We start from the raw sequence: 20,871 nt of genomic DNA, 5'->3' as shown, positions 1-20,871 counted from the left end.
ATGAGAAAAGGGCCTTTTCTGCAGTGGCACCAACATCATTTATATTTAGGCATCAGGCAAAAACTCTCCTCTGTAACCAGGTCTTTGGCCTTTACCTATCTATGACCATTTAGAAGTGTGTGGGATGTTTCTAATGTATTTCCTTTCCCCTTGGTTTTAATGTATCTTGTGTGAGGTTTTCTGTCTGTCTGTTTGGTTGGTTATAAGTCGCTTTGGGTTGCCCTGGACAAGATAAAGAGACTAACTAACTAACTAACTAACAGAAACACAACCGTGCTTAAAAGTACATCTTACTACATCCCATACACAGACAGATTTTTGCGGTAACATCGTCTATAAATATTGTAAATAACATGAATTAAAATACAGTGGTGCCCCACAAGACGAATGTCTCGCAAGACGAAAAACCCGCTAGACGAAAGGGTTTTCCGTTTTTCGATGCGCTTCGCAAGACGAATTTCCCTATGGGCTTGCTTCGCAAGACGAAAACATCTTGCGAGTCTTGCGATTTTTTTCGCTCCCCCCCCTTTTTCTAAGCCGCTAAGCCGCTAATAGCCGTTTAGCAGCTAAGCCTTTAATAGCCGCTAAACCACTAATAGCACTAATCCGCTGAGCCGCTAATAGGGTTGCTTCGCAAGACGAAAAAACCGCTAGACAAAGAGACTCGCGGAACGGATTCTTTTCGTCTTGCGAGGCACCACTGTATACAACCATTCGATCAACATCTTTCCTACTTCCCCTCTCACTTCTGTTTCTGCTCTGACTCCCCTCTTTAGGTTTGATCTATATTACCACAACTGCACTTTGAATATGGGAAAGGTAAAGGTAAAGGACCCCTGACAGTTGTCCAGTCACAAACGACTGGGGTCGCGGCGCTCATCTCACTTTACTGGCCGAGGGAGCCAACGTTTGTCCGCAGACAGTTTTTCGGGTCATGTGGCCAGCATCACTGAGCTGCTTCTGGCGAACCAGAGCAGTGCATGGAAACGGCGTTTACCTTCCTGCCGGAGTGGTAGCTATTTATCTACTTGCTCTTTTGGCATGCTTTTGAACTGCTAGGCTGGCAGGAGCTGGGACCGAGCAACAGGAGCTCACCCTGTTGCTGGGGTTTGAACTGCCGACCTTCTGATCAGCAAGCCCAACAGTAGTTTAGACCACCCGCGTCCTCTATGAATATGAATATGGGAAGTAACGCCAAATAAAATACCAAAGGTGAAGATCCTGGGAGTGGCATCGAGTCTTCGGCTTCATATATATAATAGTCCAAAGGTAAGAAGAAGTAGCCTGGGGCTGGCTCAGAACACTGACGGCCCACGATGTTCGGAAGGCACTCACACTGACCATTAGTAGGGGCACACCTAGCAGAAAAGAGAGGAAGACGAAACAGTACAAAAACTGCACAACCATAGACAGATGCTATACATCACAATACATTCTTTCTTTATGTTTGTATTATTGGAGTCTCCCCAATACAGCTAGTAGCCTGTTGCACTAATGCTTGAATCTAATCCATAAATCCACTCTTGCCATTTCCAATGACTCTAGTGGCAAAGGAAAGAAGGGCAAAAATCTGCACCACTTTCAGTGGGAGTTTGTGGCGCAACATTTCTTAGATGTTAAATGAAGCATTTGAAACAGGAATTCATAGACTTACAAGTTATTGTGGGCACCACCAATGTCACAGCCACAGGGAGAACATCCGTGTAGATTGCTCCCAAGGCCCCAGTATCCTTCCTGCAGTAAAATAAAAATGGAAACCGGTTAACCCCATTTGACATTAAAAACCGTTTTACTTACTGAACCTTTTGATTCCGTTCCATTCTCCGGAGATCGGGAACCTGTGGCCCTTCAGATCTCATCGGGCTCCAACTTCCATAAGCTCCAGCCAGTATGGCCAATAGGGCTGAAAGATGGAAAATGAAGCCCAGCAGTATCTGGAGAGTCATAGGTTCCCTACACCTGCTAAGGAACATTGAGTGTATGAACAGATTAACATGGAAAGGGGTGCAGGTGGGAGGACCCTGCTTCAAAAATGGAAACAGGCTAAGTAGAGAGTTGGGTTGAATTTCCCTGCTTTCAGTCCTAGATCGGACTCCCACCCTCTCCAAAAGTGGCAGGCGCAAAACACAGATGGGCTTTTCCTGGGCCTGTAATCCAGCAGCAAGCCATGTTTCTTGGGTTCTCCCTATGGCAGTACTCTAACTCTGATCCCTGTTTCCTTAGCAATTTGTAAAAGACAAAGAATTCTCAGCTGAATACCAAGGATTGCCACTTTGACCTTTGCTTCATCACTTCCACAGCAGAAGAGACTTTTCAAAAGCTAAAAGACAAACCCACGGGAACTTTTGTCAACGCAGAATACTGCGGTATCTGTCTCCGAACCTCTCGCAGGTACCTACAGGGCATTCCTCGCAATGTTGCCCAGTGGCAAACCGCTGGCACAGACACTCTCCAGTCACTGGGTTGCAAGCAGAGAAAGTCAAGCTTCCTGAAGGGTTGCAGCTGCAGGCTGAAAGGACACAAAAGAATCGCCATCTCCGTGAGGCTCCCTTCACATGCAGCCGGGATGAGCCCTCAGTAGAAATAAACCTTCTAAGGCGGAAAACACCATCTGCCTCCAGCAACCTTCATTCCAGGGACACAAATCCCAAGGGATGTGCTGGCAGGACACCTGACCTCTCTTACCACTCAAGAAACGGGTGTGCATAACAATATATAGTTCTGAAAAAGCCATGGAATACAATGGACTTCCATTTGTTATGTATTTCTGACACTTTTGCAATTGGCAGCTAGGGTAAAATGCACAGCTAGGGGAAGTAAAAGATCCTTTCCCCCCTTCATTTCCTCTGAGTTTTATAATACAGCTTTTGCTTTAAGGGGGAAAAAAAGTTCTACAATCCCTTGGTTGCAGTACTGAACGAATGAAGTGATTATGGCCTGGTTAAACCATAGTTTGCAGCAAGCCATAGTTTAATGCGAACGAGCTGCATACTAGTGTGTTCATGTGGTGCTCCTGCTACACCACAATGAAACAAGCAAGAGTCTGGCTTCTCACATTGCCTTGACCTGGGCTTGCAGTTTGCGTTTCTCCTGCAGGAGCAGGGGAGAAGTACTACGTGAACTTTAGAGCAGTGTTCACTAGCATGCTTCCATTTGCCAAACCTTGAACCAAGGTTTGTTCCAAACTACGGCTTAATGTGACGTACAGACTGAGCCACAGTTTTAAGGCAGGTGTGTTCTGATACTCAAAGCCTTTAATGGGGAGGAGGAGGAGGAGAAAGAAAGAAAGAAAAACGTACGCTGACAGCCCAGAGGATCACTTCCACTCAGCCCATAGTAGTTTGGCTTGCACTTGTCACAATGAACTCCTTCGACGTTTTCTTTGCAGTGGCATTGGCCAGCAATGGTTCCAAGAAATGGGTCTGTACGATCCTCGCACAGCCCATTGTACAATGTTCCTTCAGGGTCACATTCACAAGCTATGGACAGATAGGCAGTCACAGATGTAAGTGGAAAGCAGTTAAATGGAAGCATTCACAGGCCGGAAATGTTAGCGAGTCATTGCAATAGTCAGCCTTGATACGGCTAAACTCACCCCTATACCCTTTTAGTGAAAAGCTCAAATTTAATATACATTTGCCTAGGGAAAGGGTCTGAAACTAATATAGTTGTACCTCAGGTTAAGTACTTAATTCGTTCCGGAGGTCCATACTTAATCTGAAACTGTTCTTAACCTGAAGCACCACTTTAGGTAATAGGGCCTCCTGCTGCTGCTGCGCAGCCGAAGCATGATTTCTGTTCTCATCCTGAAGCAAAGTTCTTAACCTGAAGCACTATTTCTGGGTTAGCGGAGTATGTAACCTGAAGCGTATGTAACCTGAAGCCTATGTAACCTGAGGTACCACTGTATCACAGAGCAGTCGACTCATTGATTGTAAGAGAATACAAAACAACACAATTACGAGGAGTGCAAATTGTACACATTTTTATACTCCTGTGGAGTCAGACCTCCAAATCCAAACAGGATGAATATGATGAAACAGGGATAATTTGCCAGAAAAAAAGATTGAGTGTGGAATGAAATACATGGGCCATGTTTAGGGCCTACCTTGTTGTCTTAAGGAAAGAGGAGCCCTATTCAGGCAATACAGCCACAAAGGAGCAATATAAGTACAGAGATGGGATGAGAATGCATCTTTAGCTTCTTCCATTGCACAGCTCCTTCCAGTTTACCTGTGTTCTGTAGCAGGGAGCCTTTTCTATTTATGGAGGATCCATGTGCAATGAAGAACCCTGGAAGATCGCAGCTCTTTGTAACACAAATGGCAGAAAAGGCTCTCCACTGCAGAAGCGGCACTAGAATATGGGGCAAATAGAAGAAGCTGTGTTATGATGGAGCCATGCCCCACTCTAGAATTTTTCCACTTGCGTTGGCCGCTCATGGCTAGAGGGGATGTTGTCCTATGTCTTTCTCCCATAACTCATTTTTGGGTACTCTGCATCTTAAAAGATCTTTAAGAGCAGAGGTGTTTCCCATTGCATATGTGCCTGATCATTCCTAATCTAGTTCAGATTTCCCACATTTTCTAAATCAGCTCGTGTACAACTTGCAGGTCATGTACAACCTGTTGTTTAGCATCTTGGATCACCGATACGGAATACTTGATTTGTAAGCAAATGCCACGAGTTGGATCCAGACTGTGCAAACTGAATTTAGATCCCATTGAGATTAATGGGACGAGTAAATCGTTGCTTTCAGTAGGAATGGCATTCGACTAACTGAGGCCTGGGTCCAGCTCTATGGGTCATCATCTAGGGAAGGTCACACACTTACGGATACATGCATGAGGGTCCGAAATTGTCCTCTCTGGGTCTTGATAAAAGAAAAGCTTGCAGCGATCACAGTGCTGCCCCATGGTATTATGCTGACAATCTTCGCATACCCCACCACGGATACGGTTATTAGAAAGGTACACGGCCCTATCAAAGTGGCAGCTTTCAGAATGACCATTGCACTCACACTCTGTAACAGAAGACAAAAACAGGCATACGTATGATGTAGACGGGGACAGGGACACCGCGAACCCAATCCCTTAACGGTATGTTCATCCAAGTATGCTAAAAACAGACTCTGAATTCTACTGTAGCTTCAATAACTTTGCATGAGGAACCGTGGATAGCTCTTTCAAAAGGCACTTTCAACAGAGAGTTCAGCCTATCAATGCACAGCACTTCCAAGCACTGCACGGCGATGGCCAACTGCTATTCACAAGACTGATACCAACGAAGTAAATCACTTTGAGGTACTTTGGCAAGCATTTTCCTGCGATCCTTCGGCTGGCCTCCAGGGAGCATCATTGTAGAAATCTTTGCACCTCTCACAGGACAAGCCGTCTGTGTTATGCTCGCAGAGGCAGCTCCCGTGGACCTGCAGCATGTCAACAACAAATTAAAAACACACAGTTATCATCCGTGCTTTTCTTTCCTGCAATGGGATTCAACAGAAATGTCTCTCGTCCACGTCCTGCAGAAATTAACTGGGTGTGCATAGCTCAGTTGGTTAGAGCGTGGTGCTGAGAACACCAAGGCTGCAGGTTCCATCCCCGTTGAGGGGGTTGGACTAGCTCAGTGGTGCCCAAACCTTTTTCAAAGAGGGCCAGATTTGATGAAGTGAAGGGCCGTGAGGGCCGACCAAAGTTGTTGACCTTTTTTAAGGATTGAAGTTGAGTTTTTTTATTATTTTACCCCCCAAAGTTGTTGAGTTTTTCTCTCAAAGATATGGTCCTTCAGATAGGCTTCAAAAGAAGTGTTCCAGTTTTGCACAACACATCTTATGAGCAAGAGACACCCTATCCAAGCGACATGATCTTGGCAATTTAGCAGCAGTGCTCTCGGATTTGCGCCAATTTTTCTCGCCCACAAAAATGGAAGGTTTCCCAGGGTGAAGAACCTTGTGGGTTACGTTTGTCGCATACTGTTCACTGCTTCTTATCCAAATCTTTATCTTTTTTATAAAAGCAACTTTTTCCTAAGGTAATCAGTCCAATCTACACTCACATAGGCAGTATCGTAATTGGGGAATTCCAAGATCTCTGCTGGATCACAGTCAGTTCTCAGTTCTGGCAGCTAAAAGGGGAACTGCTCACCTTATTGATGTAAACCTCCAAAATGTATTTTGCACACTTAAGTTTCTACCTCTATCTTCAGTACATTTTTTTTTTTTTACTTTATTGCTATGGCTAGTGGCTGATGAAAATAAAGATTCTTCTGATCTGACCTGACCATCAACACATACAAAAAAGGGTCATTATCAGCAAGGTTGGAGAAACCCCCCCCCCCCTGAGGTTTATAGAAGTACAAAATGGTGGCGTTGAGGGATGACACCAAAACAGTCCAATGAAAACCAAGCATGATCAGGGTCCACAGAATGCTGATTTATGCTTCATACATGCTATGCTTTTAAACCACATTCAAAGCACATTTTCTCCCTCAAAGGATTCTGGGCACTGTAGTATTTTATGGGTTGCTGGAATAGTATCTCTGTGAGGGGTAAAATTATAGTGTTCAGAATTTGGCAGGGGGTGGGGGAGTAGAGAAATAGGCTTTCAATGTGCTTCAAAGGAATAGTGCAGACACAATCTTACTTTTAGTGGTAGCGTTACAGAAGGGAACAGAAAAACTTAATTAATGGAATGGAGTATGTTGGGAGAGGGCATTAGTGACTGGCTGGCTGGCACCATGAACAGAAACACTTCATGCAGGAACATTTTGCTGCAGGTTGCATTTGTAGAGGAATAATTTTTACATTTTTAAATCACTGGTCACTTTCCTCGCTCTTTCTTTCTTATACAAGCTATTCTAGGCAAGTTTAGAATTTTTGCATTTATAGAGAAACAATTCAAGTCTACACACAGCACTGGCTATTAACTGAATTATATCCGCATAATTACAGCTGTGGCATTTCCCTGCTATTAGCTAAATATGATCTAATTACTCTTAGGAATATCTCTGCTGTACCTTACAGAAGCTGGATTCTTTTTGCCTCTAATAAAGTGTCAAGAATTAGAAGATTTGTGACGTACCATTCCAGGCTCATGGAAAACATCACCCCTCAGATTTTGCACTGGGCCACAGTAGCTGGCGTGACCATTGCAAAAACAGCTTCCGCGAACTATCATCTCGTAAAGCGCATAGTAGTATTTTTCCAGAGGATCACGCCGCTTTTGTCCGAGTAAAGTATCGCCAAGCGTGTGAAGCTTAGTAAAGTTTATTCTCAGGTTTGTTAAGGTAATGAGCTCTGTGAGCAAGGACAAGAAATAATTGGTTAATTGACCTCAACATTGAGTTGATGCAATTCAAGCACAACAGCAGAGATCATTCAGGGTACGACTAAAGGGTTAATTCTGATATTCGAGGGTGGAGGCGGGGCTGTTGCTTAGCAACCAGGCAGAGTGGCATGGTCTTTGCTGAGCTAGCGCATGTTCTGATTGGCTGTCTCCCTGCTATGTACAAGGTCTGAACTGAGAAAGGCAAAACCTCTCTACTTCTTTCTCCTCAAGTTCTATGCCGTTGTTTTTTCCCCTCAGTTTTGCGCAGTAAAGTGGGTTTTTTCCTTTTCTCTCTGAACTGTGTTTTATTTATGCAGTTTGCTAACAATGTGAATGTACGATGCTGCCTTATATACCAAGTCAGACATATGTCCCCACCATGTCTAAGATTGAATACTTCAGATGGCCCTCCAGAGTCTTCTCCACCCTTTCTACCTTGCTCCATCACAAAATTCAACTTGGTACTTTCTATGTGTAAAGCAGGTGTAGGAAAAATTTGGCCCTCTTGTTGCTGAACTACAACTCCCATCAGCCACAGCAAGCATGACCAATGGCCAGGGATGATGGGAGTTGTAGTTTAACAACATCTGGAAGGTTAAAGGTTCATCACACCCAGTGTAAAGCATCCATTGCTACTGAGCTTTGGCCCTTTCCATTTAAAATATAGTATTTTATAGTAGTATAGTATAGTATAGTATAGTATAGTATAGTATAGTATAGTATAGTATAGTAGCTCTACCATAGATGTAAGCATGTCAATCTTCGCTGAAGGCAGCAGACTGCCATGACAGTATACATTTAGGGGTAGCCAAGGCGGTATCTTCCAGATGTTGTTGGACTTCAACTCCTATCAGCCCCAGGCAGCCTAGCAAGCGGTCAGGGATGATCAGAGTACGAGACCATCAATATCTGGATCTTGGCTATTTCTGCATTAGTATTTCGTATGAAAGCAAAAAAAAAAAATTAGGCATTGTGAAACGCCAAACTACCTTGGATGTATGGGGCGTAGGGATCGTCTATTTCAAAGCTGGGATCCAGAGCTTTAAAAACAACCTGTAGAAATGCAATGGAGATTTATGCTGTCGTTGTAAAAGTAAATGACTTACCGTACTTTCCCGTGTATAACATGCCCCCATGTATAAGATGACCCCTATTTTTTGGGACCGCAACAAAAAAAAATTGGGAGAGTTGTTCAGTTTTTTGGGGTGGGGGTGGGGAGACTGCCCAGAGTTATTGAGCCGCCAATCGCTCTACAGCATGCCCGTCAGTGAAAACCACACACATCGCCGTGGCCACCAATCGTCTGTACACTAGCCACCAAAAACCAATGCCCAATTGCCACAGCCATAGCAAATCGCCAGCAGGCCTTGCTGCAGCAACCAATCACATGTCCAATTGCCGCTCCCAATCTCCTACTGGCTGCTGCCACCAATCGCCTCTGCTATGCGTGTATAATACAACCTGCAATTTTTGCCTATTATTTCTAAGGAAAATATGTCGTCTTACACACAGAAAAATACGGTAACTGGAATATGTTCTTATACAATAAATGCATAGCTAAGGACTACACCACTGAAGCCAAAATAAACATTAAGACATAATGTTTATTTAATAAATATATTTATTTATTTAGTTATTTATTATTATTTATTATTTATAATTATCAATAATAATAATAATAATAATAATAATAATAATAATAATATTTATTATAATAAATGTTATAATAAATAAACATTTCATCCTTACGATGAAATGAACTCAAAGAACAGGCATACCTCCCCTTCAGTGGAGGGCTCGATATCCGAATATCTTGAGTCACAAACAACATCTCCAACAGTGGTGGCTGGCCTCGAAGGAATATCAGGGAAAGAAGTAGCACAGTCTTGTGCAAAATATCTAAACACTTTCCAGGTTTGACCATAATCTGTGGAGCGCTCCACCAACATTGCTGCAGGCCGAAATGTCTGTGAAGAGAGAAAACTTAATTCAGATCACTCCCACCATAATGACCACTTCAGTCCTCAGTGGCACCAGGGGGAAAACTGCATCTGTGGACTCCCAGATGTGTCCTCATTTATAGTGAGCTTATCTTGGGCAGGATTCAGATTCTGACATGCCACTACAAATGTTTCTCGAGCATTCGCTAAATGATAGCGAAGCAACCCAGCGATAGATTTTCGTTCCTCAGCTCCATGCCCAAACTCAAATTATCTAAGCGTTATGTTAATTTTAAATTCCCAGTTGTGTTAACAACGGTTTCATGTTAGTGAAAGTGACTCTTTTAAATAACGTGTTTTATAAAAGATATAAAATTCCTATTTATTGCTGCTATGATGAAAAGCCACTGAAATGACTAAAAAGAATACCCTCTCCTTTGGCAATCCTCACAGAACTCTAGCACAATGGCTGCCATTAATCTGATTTGAATTAATTTTATAATGAAATGATTTTAGAATGTTGTATCATTTTACTGTTGTTAGCCACTCTGAGCCCGGCTTCGGCTGGGAAGGGCGGGATATAAATAATAATAATAATAATAATAATAATAATAATTATTATTATTATTATTATTATTATTATTATGCTTATCAGCCTGCCCATGGTTGGAACTCATCAGGAACAAGGTTTTCATTTTTTTTTTAACATTACCTGCATCTCAACAGACATTCTTCGCAAAATTGTTACAAAATACACATCAAAACAAACAATAAAAACAGATTTCAAAGCCACTTAAAACATCTATTTCTTAATACCAATAAAAACCAGCAAAGCGAGGGGGGATAGCCCAGTGTAATTTAAACATACGAAACAAGATCACAACACTATTTCGACATCTCAGGTTACAGTTCACCACTGAATGCCATGAGAAAAAGTTGTGTCTTCACAATACTTGTAAGGATCGAGGGATGGGCTTCTCTGGTTTCAACAGCGAAAAAGCCCTATTCCATGTGCCTGCCAGCCTAATTTTCATTGTTGGCAGGTCTGTGAAGCAGATCTTAAGGCATGAGTTGGTTGATTTAAAGAGGTCTTTAAATAACTGGGTCCCAAACTCTTCAGGGCTTTGAAGTTCATCACCGGCACTTTAAATTAGGTCTGGAAGTGCCATTGTAACCAGTGGGATTGGTCCAATATAGATAGAATATGTTCCATAAGGCGCCTAAGATTTCCAATTAAAACTGTAGAGTGGAAGGGGAAAAGGACCTTTTTCTGCTTCCCCACTTCCAGCTCCTGTCTGAAGACTGGAGGAGAGACCCTCTTAAGAATATTAGTGGGGTGGGCAGGGGAAAGACTAGACTGTGTGAAAAATGAACAAAATTTTAGCTGCATTCATTTTCAGCACCGTATTCTTGTTATAAAAAAGCACACCTAGACATTCCGTTGTTGCACCCACAACCTCGGTTTAAGGTGCCGTTTAACTCCTAGCTTTCATGTCTCAGTTTCTAACACTGCCCCACGCAGAGCACATTGTAGTAGTCAGGCCTGGCTATCACTAGTGTGTGGATAACGTGAGACACTGTCTATCTTCTCTCAAGAAGGCAAAGGAACTGAAGCCAATAAAAACCAACCCAGCTACTGCTGTTGCCTCTTAGCCTCAACAGCACTGCTAAAATGCAAATTTGATCCTTGGGGGGGAATGTACTCATAACAATCCTTCATCTGGGTTTTCCCCACCCACAGCACTTCTATCTTATCTGGATTAATCTCAGTTTCCAACCCAAACTTGCCTCAAGGTGCCAATCCAGAAGTTCAATTTGGGATGAGGAGATGGAAAACAGATGCAAAGTTGAGTGTCATCTGCATACTGATGACATTTCAACCAAAACCTCCAGATGACGTCCTCATTAAGATTAACAAAGTACAAAGATTTGAAGTCCAATACCTATCACATAATAGCCAATTCTTCACGTAATAACCAGTGCTTCCATCTGACTGTTACTTAAACTCTAAAGGACAGCATATGCAAGGGTTATACTTATCCTAAAATAACACTCTGAGGTAGTCTAAGCTCAGAAATAGCGATTGTCCAAAAAACACCCTGGGAGCTTCATGGGCAGGTGAGGATTTAAACACAAGTACTTTAGCCACAGGACGCGGGTGGCACTGTGGGTTAAACCACAGAGCCTAGGATTTGCCGATCAGAAGGTCAGCGGCTCGAATCCCCGCAACGGGGTGAGCTCTCGTTGCTCGGTCCCTGCTCCTGCCAACCTAGCAGTTCGAAAGCACGTCAAAGTGCAAGTAGGTAAATAGGTACTGCTCTGGCGGGAAGGTAAACAGCGTTTCCGTCCGCTGTTCCTATTTGCCAGAAGCGGCTTAGTCATGCTGGCCACATGACCCGGAAGCTGTACGCCGGCTCCCTCGGCCAGTAAAGCGAGATGAGCGCCACAACCCCAGAGTCGGCCACGACTGGACCTAATGGTCAGGGGTCCCTTTACCTTTTTACTTTAGCCACAACACAGAGATAGCACATTAAACAACAACATACATTGCACATCTGTGGAACTCCTTGGACACATTTCCTAGTCAACAATTCAGACGGCTTGATTTTCCAAAGGTTTTCCATGGTTTAATGAAAGTCACTAGTCTATAAATCAATTTAAATATTACATGGTTATGTAGTTATGTGCAGGGTACCTTGAAAGTCAGGATAAGGTGGCTGAACTGAAACAGATTTTCTAAATCCAGCCTGATGCTGACATGGTCAACACCTGAAATGGAATGAGAAAAGTGTTAAGTAGTACGAATTATCTATTTTATCTGATGAGTGTACGATATGGCAAACTGTATGAAAGAACATTAGGTGGAACATGGCTGGATCAGACCAAAAGCCTACCTTGGTCCACAATCTTGTTTTTCACACGACCAACCAGATGCACATGGGAAACTCAGGAGCAGGAAGTGAGGGCAAAATAACTCTCCACTGTTGTAACCCAGCAGAGGCACGAGCTTATGAGGATGACGGGGGAGCCTGACATTGTACAGTGGTACCTCTGGTTACGAACTTAATTCGTTCCAGAGGTCCGTTCTTAACCTGAAACCATTCTTAACCTGAGGTACCACTTTAGCTAATGGGGCCCCCTGCTGCCGCCTCCGCCGTGCTCATCCTGAGGTAAAGTTCGGAATAAATGCTCAATAAACAGCTGGTGTAGAATAACCTCCTTGTAAAACTTTGTGCAAACAAATCGGGATGAATGCTCCATAAACAAGTCATCTGGAAATGACCTCTGGCTGTTTCCAGCCAGGTGTTTATGGTGAGTTTATGCTCACGTATGCAAGGTTTCTTTTTAATATTCACTCATTTTGAGCATAAACATGGGAGTCTCCCTTCAGCTTTAATCAAGATTTACCCTTTCCATGGGGGGCGGGGGAGATGTTTTTTAAAAACCCGTTTCCAATTACTTGTTTGCAGTATCTGAATGACCCGTTCACGATATTAACCCCTCCATTTTGAACCCCCCTCTATAATGCGGCTGGCGGTCGCAGTAAATTCAAATTAGGCTAAGAAACGAACATGAATGAAATGCCACTCACCGTTTTCAGATTGCCACCACTTCTTTCGATCTGGCTCAAAAGTGGTGATAACATTTTCAATTAAGTGACTCTCAGCCTGGAAGACTGGATTATACGGGTATCTGGAATCACAGGTGAAACATTTCTGCTCATCCTAGAAAAAGAATGGTGGGCAAGATGAATGGATATTATGGCTACCAGTAACTCGTGCCCGGTGGACAACTGAAGCAGCAGTACAGGATTAGACAGCAAGCAACACCAACTACAGTGGTACCTCGGGTTAAGCACTTAATTCGTTCCAGAGGTCCGTTCTTAACCTAAAACTGTTCTTAACCTGAAGCACCACTTTAGCTAATGGGGCCTCCTGCTGCTGCCACGCCGCCGGAGCACAATTTCTGTTCTCATCCTGAAGCAAAGTTCTTAACCTGAGGTACTCTTTCTCTGTTGGCGGAGTCTGTAACCTGAAGCGTCTGTAACCTGAAGCATATGTAACCCAAGGTACCACTGTACTGACATTAATGAGATGCTATTCTGAGAACTGGGAAGCATCTAGGTTAGCTCTGAGCATTGGAGATCCTTGGAGAAATGAAGGAAGGAATGGGGAGATGGACCGTACATAGCGGGCTTCTTAGATTGCAAACAGAGGCAAGAGGTTGCTTTAAGTGTTTGGGTTGGATGGGGCTAATCTGCCTTCTAGAAATATGAAAGGGATAAATCTGACCAACAACCTCCCCCTCCCAGTGAGAGAAGAGGGCACTGAAGCCCAGATAAGAGATTAGACCAGTCCTTGTTCACTAATTCTCCTTTCTCCAGTACTGATATCTATGAACTGGCCTGTACAGAGTAGCTTAGCCAGGGATATTTATCTGCTGCCAAACAGTGTAGGAAATACTGAAATTTGTTGCTTGGCGTTCATAGGGAAAGTTCTATTGTATGCAGTGGGGCTTAGTACTGAATACGCTTAAAGCTACAGTCCTATGCACACTTACTTAAGCGTGTACACCACTGAAACCAATAGGGCTTAATATTTCTGAATAAGCAAGCATCAGATCAGGCTGCAAACAGCAACAGTCTCAGTTATACTTGACCTCAGACAGGAAGCCTGAGCCCTGATTAAAAGGTAAAGGGACCCCTGACCATTAGGTCCAGTCGTGGCCGACTCTGGGGTTGTGGCGCTCATCTTGCTTTATTGACGGAGGGAGCCGGAGCACAGCTTCTGGGTCATGTGGCCAGCATGACTAAGCCGCTTCTGGCGAACCAGAGCAGCGCACGGAAACGCCATTGACCTTCCCACAGGAGTGGTACCTATTTATCTACTTGCACTTTGACATGCTTTTGAACTGGTAGGTTGGCAGGAGCAGGGACCGGGCAACGGGAGCTCACCCCGTCGCGGGGATTCGAACCGCCGACCTTCTGATCGGCAAGTCCTAGGCTCTGTGGTTTAACCCACAGTGCCACCCGCGTCCCTGAGCCCTGATTACAACTTGTTATAAGGGGTAGGGGAGATGCCTATACAGTGGTACCTCAGATTAAGTACTTAATTCGTTCCGGAGGTCCGTTCTTAACCTGAAACCATTCTTAACCTGAAGCACCACTTTAGCTAATGGGGCCTCCTGCTGCCGCCGTCGTGCGATTTCTGTTCTCATCCTGAAGCAAAGTTCTTAACCCGAGGTACTATTTTTGCGTTAGCGGAGTCTGTAACCTGAAGCAAAGGTAACCTGAAGTGTATGTAACACGAGGTACCACTGTATTGTAGCTGAGGATGATTAAAAAACAACAACCCTTCAGTGCTCCTAGTCCAAACAGGAGAATTAAGGATATGTCATAAGATCAATTATTCTTATCTCAACTTTCTCTCTCTCTCTCTCTCTCTTTTTTTGGAAAGAGTTAAAAGTTTAAAGTGGTGACAAATGATTGAGTGTCGGACCGTGTAGGAAGCCACTTGCCTTGATGTCAGGCAGAGTTTAGAGAAGAAATTCCTTTATGACAAATTAAAAGCATTCAAGGATGATTAATGCGATGCAGCAAAATTTAAATGTATGGATTATTCAAGGATGAATGAGAGGAAAGCCTCTTTAACAAGTTTAGGCTTTGATTGTCAAAATGCCTTCTAGATAATTGTTTTAATCATGCAAGCACCAATAACATATTTACGAGTAGGGTTCTGATTTAGTGGCTTTCATGATTACGCTGAAAATTATCTGGCATTAAAGGGAAAAGACTATATAGGATCCTGCGTGGTTCGTGGAGCCTTTATGGCAGGGGAAGCCAACATGGTGCCCTCCAGATGCCATGGACTACAATCCCCATCATTCCTGGCTGCTGGCCATGCCAACTTGGGCTGATGGGAATTGTAGTCCAAAACACCTGGCGGGCGCCGAATTGCCCTACCCCTGCTGTATGGAGCTTCGGAGCCCAGTGAATATATTTCAAGGTTTGCATATAATCAAAGCATTAAACAGTTTGTTCGTGTGTGACAGGCCTAGGCTGGCTAAATACAGAAGAGGCGAGCATCCCACACCTTTTTAAATTCCTGCTTCAGTTATTGAAAATAAAGTGCTTCAGTTATTGAAAATAAGTGGCATTAGCAATAAAGTTAAAAAGAGTACGCAAAAATGAATTGATAACGGGTGAAAACATAGAGTTTTAACATGTTAAGATATAGAGTTAAGATAAATGAAAGAGGGTAAGGATTTGCTGATTTGATTATATTAATGGGAATACGAAAAGGGGAGGTGCGAGGAGGTCAAAGAAACAAGCTAATGAGTTTAAAGTTATAAAAAAAGTGGATTTGTTTTAACTTCTTTTTTGTTTATTTTTATTGTTTTCTGTATTTTGTATTTTTATCTGAGAGTTTTTTCTTTTTTTGTTTTACTATGTATTTTTGTATTTATGACTCTGTAAAATCTTAAAAAATATTCTTAAAAAATAATAATAAATAAATTCCTGCTTCAGCACAGATATTAAAGGTGCAGAAATCCTGCGGTCTTTTGCAACTGGTCACTCTTATTCTGTTTATTTTTTTAAAGTAAATTTTATTAGCATTTTCCACACAACAGGAAAAAAACACGAAAAACAACAACACACAAAACACAAAAACAAACATAGGAAAAACAAATCCAAATCTTACAAATTAATAGTATAAACACTAAAAAGGAAAACAAACGTTGACTTCCACCAATCCCACAGCACCTCCTTTACCTCTCATTGTATCTTCCTGTTTTCCTTATCATCTCGATCCTAGCATCTAAATATATATCCCTCTTTCTTATCCTCTCACTTCACAAGGTTATTGCAGACTCAGCCAGATTTCTGTCCTCGAACCTTGTCTTTTAAGGTATTCGTTTAGGCACTCCCATTCCTTTTTCACTACACTTTTTGGTTTTTCTCTTATTATATCTGTCAGTTTGGCTAACTCTAAGTATGGTCACCCTTATTCAGGCCTCAGGTGCATTAATTTAAATTCAGCCTTAGTTTCGGTTCTTCTGTCTAAACCAGGAACGGGGAACCATTGGCTATTGTCAGACTCCAGCTCCTATCAGAAAAGGTCCATGGCTAACAGTCAGTGAAAGTCTTACCTGCAACAAATTTATCTAGCTCTTTTTAAAAGCTGTGTAAGCTATTGACCATCTCCACCTCTTGCAGTAGTAAATTCTGTATGTTAATGATATACTAGCACGAAATACTACGATGTTTCCTCTGTTCTAAGCCTACCGCCCATCAATTAAATTGGGCACACTTGAGACCGCATTTTCTGATAGCAAATATACTGACAGTCGTCCAATGAATTGATCATTAGTAGGTGTCAGGGAACTGACATCAGAGCGAGAGGCGGAGGCAGGGCTCCAAAGCGATGCTGGAGAGGGGACCAGCAGGGGGGAAGGAATTCAGCGTAGAGAAGAGAGGGAGATGGAGGAATTGGAGACAGGTCTCTAAGACCCTTCACCAGAGACTAGTGGGGAGAGCGCTGACACGCCTCTGCCGTCCCCTTACTTGCGCAGACGAGTTCCACGCAGGGAAAGTAGGAGGAGACTTGGCGTCAAACAGCTCTTATGCTGGAAGAGGTTCAAGAAACGCCCACTGACGGATTCTGCAAGCGACTGAACAGCCACGGAGTGCGGGCTGTCAGCCAAAGCATGGTTGGCCAGGAGATCTAGCCAAAACTGAAGGCAACTTACGCACAAGTAACCCCTTACAACCATTACAGTAGGTTTGCTCTTTAAGGGGGGGGGGGAAATCACACGTCAAAGAACTAGTGGTTCCCCCCTTCCCTGCCTCCTTTTTCAGGTTATTTTAGGTAATATGCGTGCACAGCATATGTTCCCATGGGCTGTTGTCTTCTGTGTGGACATAAAACTCAGTGCGTTGAAAACAAACATTAGCACAGCCACGAGTACTGTAGGCACAACCCGGGCATGAGACGTATTGCAACTGCCTCTTGCATTTTTAGCACCATTCGGTTTTCAGTCCTATTTATAGGACTGAGACACCAAATGAGCGTTTGCAAAAGGGGGAGTCCCTCAGCCTGCAGGTGTGCATAGACAGGTATTACCTGGTGCTACCTCCTTTCAAAGCAAAAGGTAATGTGACAAGCATCTGCATGCCTGCTTAGCAAAGTTTACCAGGTAGCATTGATTCCTGAGCTCGCAAGTCCTCCTGCAAATGGTTTGTTTTCTTTTGCTCTTTTAACCACGCTGAAGGGGAAAAAATCAATACAGGGTTTTAATCTAGCAGAAATTCTAAATTTCCAACACCCCTGATCTAATCATAAGCTCTAATGCATATGTAAGTTCAGCGCTGTAGATGAAGCATTTCACTTCGAAGAAAACTCTGCAAGTATTCCAAACCGCTTCAGCAGTTTTTGGTCACAAGGCTGTGTACTTCTGAATAATGCAAAAATAAATAGGGATTTCAACAAAGCATCGAAACAAACTGGACAAGACAAGACAGGTTGTCAGGCAGGTTGTGGAAAGCAGTGAGCATTTTCCCAATCAAAGTCATTTTAGAAAAGCTTCCCCCTTCCAAAAATCATTTGCTGTGCAGCTGAGACCGGGGACAGTTTTCAGCCAGGGAGCCGCAATGTCATCGTAGGCAGTCTTTGGAACAGCAGGACACATGGCGCTGGGAGATGGGGAGGGGCTCAGATGCAAAACTGGGTGACTCCTCTGCACAAACAGCTACATCCCAGCCGCACAAAGGTTCACACACACACACACACACCATTCTCCATCCAGGCCAACAAAGGATCGAAACAAACCGGACAAGACAAGACAGGTTGTCAGGCAGGTTGTGGAAGCAGTGAGCATTTTCCCAATCAAACTCAAGAAGCTCCCCACATGCTCTTAGAAAGCAGGTTTAAAGAAGGCGTAATGGCTGGTTGTTACAGACTCCCTAGGGCAGACTTCCTCAAACTCGGCCCTCCAGATGTTTTTGGCCTACAACTCCCATGATCCCTAGCTAGGACCAGTGGTCAGGGATGATGGGAATTGTAGTCTCTGGAGGGCCGAGTTTGAGGAAGCCTGCTCTAGGGCTATTTCCCATTTAAACGCTGGAGCGATATATAAAATAAACTCACCTCCAGGTAGCCGATAATGCAGTATTTTTGAGGCTCAAACAGTCCGCACGTGGATGAAGCTGTTAGGCTGTCACCGCGACCCACAAGCAGGTCTCCGATAGGCTGGCGACAGAAACCATTTTCACAGGGATTCTGGCCAAGCAGGAAGTCTGTCAGCAGGGCTGTCCACAAAAGAAAGATGGAACATAGTAAATGTTATATGGACTGGCACTTATACGACAGCAATGAGCGAAGGCAGGGGCCTGCCAGGCTGGTACACGTCTTTATGATAATTTCCTCTCCGGGCAACCTCTAGCCGTCGAGGAGCTTCTTGTGTGCAGTTGTTGAGAAACCACCTTTCAAAGCACATGGCTTTAGGCTATGGGAAATAAGATCATCAATCTGATAGCTCCTGGTCTCCGCGTTGGAATCTCAAAGAAATAAGAAGAAAGCCTCAAATTCTGCACACCTAGGATACCTTTAAAGCACTTTCAAAGAGGTGTTGAAATTTTGAGAGGTTGGTTGGTTACAATGGAACGGTCTCGGGAGTGGGGTACACATTTTATTCTTTTTTATTTATTGTTATTACTTTGTCAAAATGGAAAATGAAAAGGAAGAACTTTCTGATAGTAAGAGCTGTTCGACAGTGGAATGTTTTCCCTCAGGAGGTTGTGGACTTTCCTTGTTTGAAGGTTTTAAGCAGAGGCTGGATGGTCAACTGTCATGGATGCTTTAGATGAGATCCCTGCATTGCAGGCATTTTGACTAGATTACCCTTGTGGGTCCCTTCCAATTTTATGATTTTATGAAATCTCGAGGGCTCTTTTTGTGTGGGGAGGTGCAAACCACATTTAGTGTGCTTCTTTTTAGCCTTCAGCAACCTGTGAAGGACACTAGGAAATGTTTTTTTGATCTCCAAACAAAACTCAAAAGTTCAGTCTCCTATGGAGAGAAATACCGTATTTTTCCATGTATTAGATGAGGTTTTTTGACAAAAAATCATGTCAAAAAACTGGGGTTGTCCAATACACTGATAGTGGCCTGGGGCATGCCTGCCAGCCAGCAAGTTGGTGGGAGCGCAACTTCCCCTGATGCTGCCGTGAGCGGGAAACCATCTAGGGCATGTTTCCTGCCCACAGCTGCGTGGGGGGATAAGCTCAACAACTTTGGGCCATCTCCCCTCATTTTCTTAAAATTGAGTCCCCCAAAATAGGGGGGGTGTCTTATACATGAGGGGTGTCTTATAGATAGAAATATATGGTAATAAGCCACAGTTTAGTACTTTGGTAAAGGTAAAGGTACCCCTGCACGTACGGGCCAGTCTTGCCAGACTCTAGGGTTGTGCGCTCATCTCACTCTATAGGCCGGGAGCCAGCGCTGTCCGCAGACACTTCCGGGTCACGTGGCCAGCGTGACAAGCTGCATCTGGCGAGCCAGCGCAGCACACGGAACGCCGTTTACCTTCCCGCTGGTAAGCGGTCCCTATTTATCTACTTGCACCCGGGGGTGCTTTCGAACTGCTAGGTTGGCAGGCGCTGGGACCGAACGACGGGAGCAAACCCCACCGCGGGGATTCGAACCGCCGACCATGCGATCGGCAAGTCCTGCTTAGTACTTTACATGTGCTTTAATATGTATAACTGATAGGTACCGTATTTTTCGCTCTATAGGACACACCCGACCATAGGATGCACCTTGTTTTAGAGAGGGAGAACAAGAAAAAAAAATTCTCTCCCTCTCTGCTCAGCGCCCCTTCAGCAAAGCGGCAGGAGAAACGGAAACCCTTCCATTTCTCCTCCCGCTTCGCTGAAGGGGTGCTGCACAGAGAGGGAAAGCTGCGCAGCGCCTCTCCAGCGAAGCGAAGCCAGGAGAGCAAAAGGGATGGGTGCGCACCGACCCTTCTTGCTCTCCAGGCTTCCGCAAAAGCAACGCCAAGCCTCCGGAGTGCGGCGGGAGCGCTCCCACTGCGTTTCGGAGGCTTCGCGTTGCTATCGCTGAAGTCAAGGAGCCTGCATTCGCTCCATAAGACGCACACACATTTCCCCTTAATTTTTGGAGGGGGAAAAGTGTGTCCTATAGAGCAAAAAAATACGGTATGTTTTTTAGCTGTATCTGTGCTTAGCTCATGCCGTGAGCCATCTTGGGTCCTGCACTGGGAGAAAGATCAGGTATAAAACAAACAAACAAACAAACAAACAAACAAATGTGCATGGAATTAATCTGATACGGTCTTCCCTATAAGGTAGCTAAAACATGCAAGTATGTGGTACCCTCTGCCTTCTGATCTTTCTAAAAAAAACCTGCACCCATGCCTGATTTATGATTATGTAGGACAGGGTTGAAGAACCTGTAGCCCTTCAGATGTTGTTATCCTTCAACTTCAAAACATCCCCAGCTAATGGGCAGTGTGAAGTCTACAATGAAGTCTGGGCTCTGATCTTCAACGAGGAGGAGAATAAACAAACCTCAACCGTTAGA

General features: G+C 43.9%; 2 protein-coding genes across 5 annotated transcripts in view; both read right to left on the bottom strand.

Moving 5' to 3' along the window:
* The window catches only part of LAMB1 (laminin subunit beta 1), a 164,675-nt gene that overhangs the window by 106,513 nt on the left and 37,291 nt on the right, over positions 1–20,871 (bottom strand). The window lies entirely within an intron of this gene.
* The window catches only part of LAMB4 (laminin subunit beta 4), a 66,301-nt gene that overhangs the window by 31,549 nt on the left and 13,881 nt on the right, over positions 1–20,871 (bottom strand). For 3 of the 4 annotated variants that reach the window (XM_083701264.1, XM_083701265.1, XM_083701263.1), the window contains 12 exons: positions 18,415–18,575; positions 12,861–12,993; positions 11,964–12,037; positions 9,107–9,295; positions 8,318–8,381; positions 7,083–7,297; positions 5,308–5,428; positions 4,835–5,023; positions 3,300–3,479; positions 2,400–2,509; positions 1,655–1,734; positions 1,208–1,358 (listed from right to left, as the gene is read on the bottom strand). In XM_083701264.1, the coding sequence (XP_083557390.1) occupies positions 1,208–1,358; positions 1,655–1,734; positions 2,400–2,509; positions 3,300–3,479; positions 4,835–5,023; positions 5,308–5,428; positions 7,083–7,297; positions 8,318–8,381; positions 9,107–9,295; positions 11,964–12,037; positions 12,861–12,993; positions 18,415–18,575 (1,667 nt within the window). Of the gene's footprint in view, positions 1–1,207; positions 1,359–1,654; positions 1,735–2,399; positions 2,510–3,299; positions 3,480–4,834; positions 5,024–5,297; positions 5,429–7,082; positions 7,298–8,317; positions 8,382–9,106; positions 9,296–11,963; positions 12,038–12,860; positions 12,994–18,414; positions 18,576–20,871 lie in introns of those variants that run through there. The other variant, XM_083701266.1, reaches the window with a different exon arrangement.

Source organism: Podarcis gaigeae (assembly GCF_964106915.1).
Source record: "Podarcis gaigeae genome assembly, chromosome: 10".
NCBI lineage: Eukaryota > Metazoa > Chordata > Lepidosauria > Squamata > Lacertidae > Podarcis > Podarcis gaigeae.
Note: the sequence above shows the minus strand (reverse complement) of the source record. Positions and strands in the feature narration are given on the sequence as shown.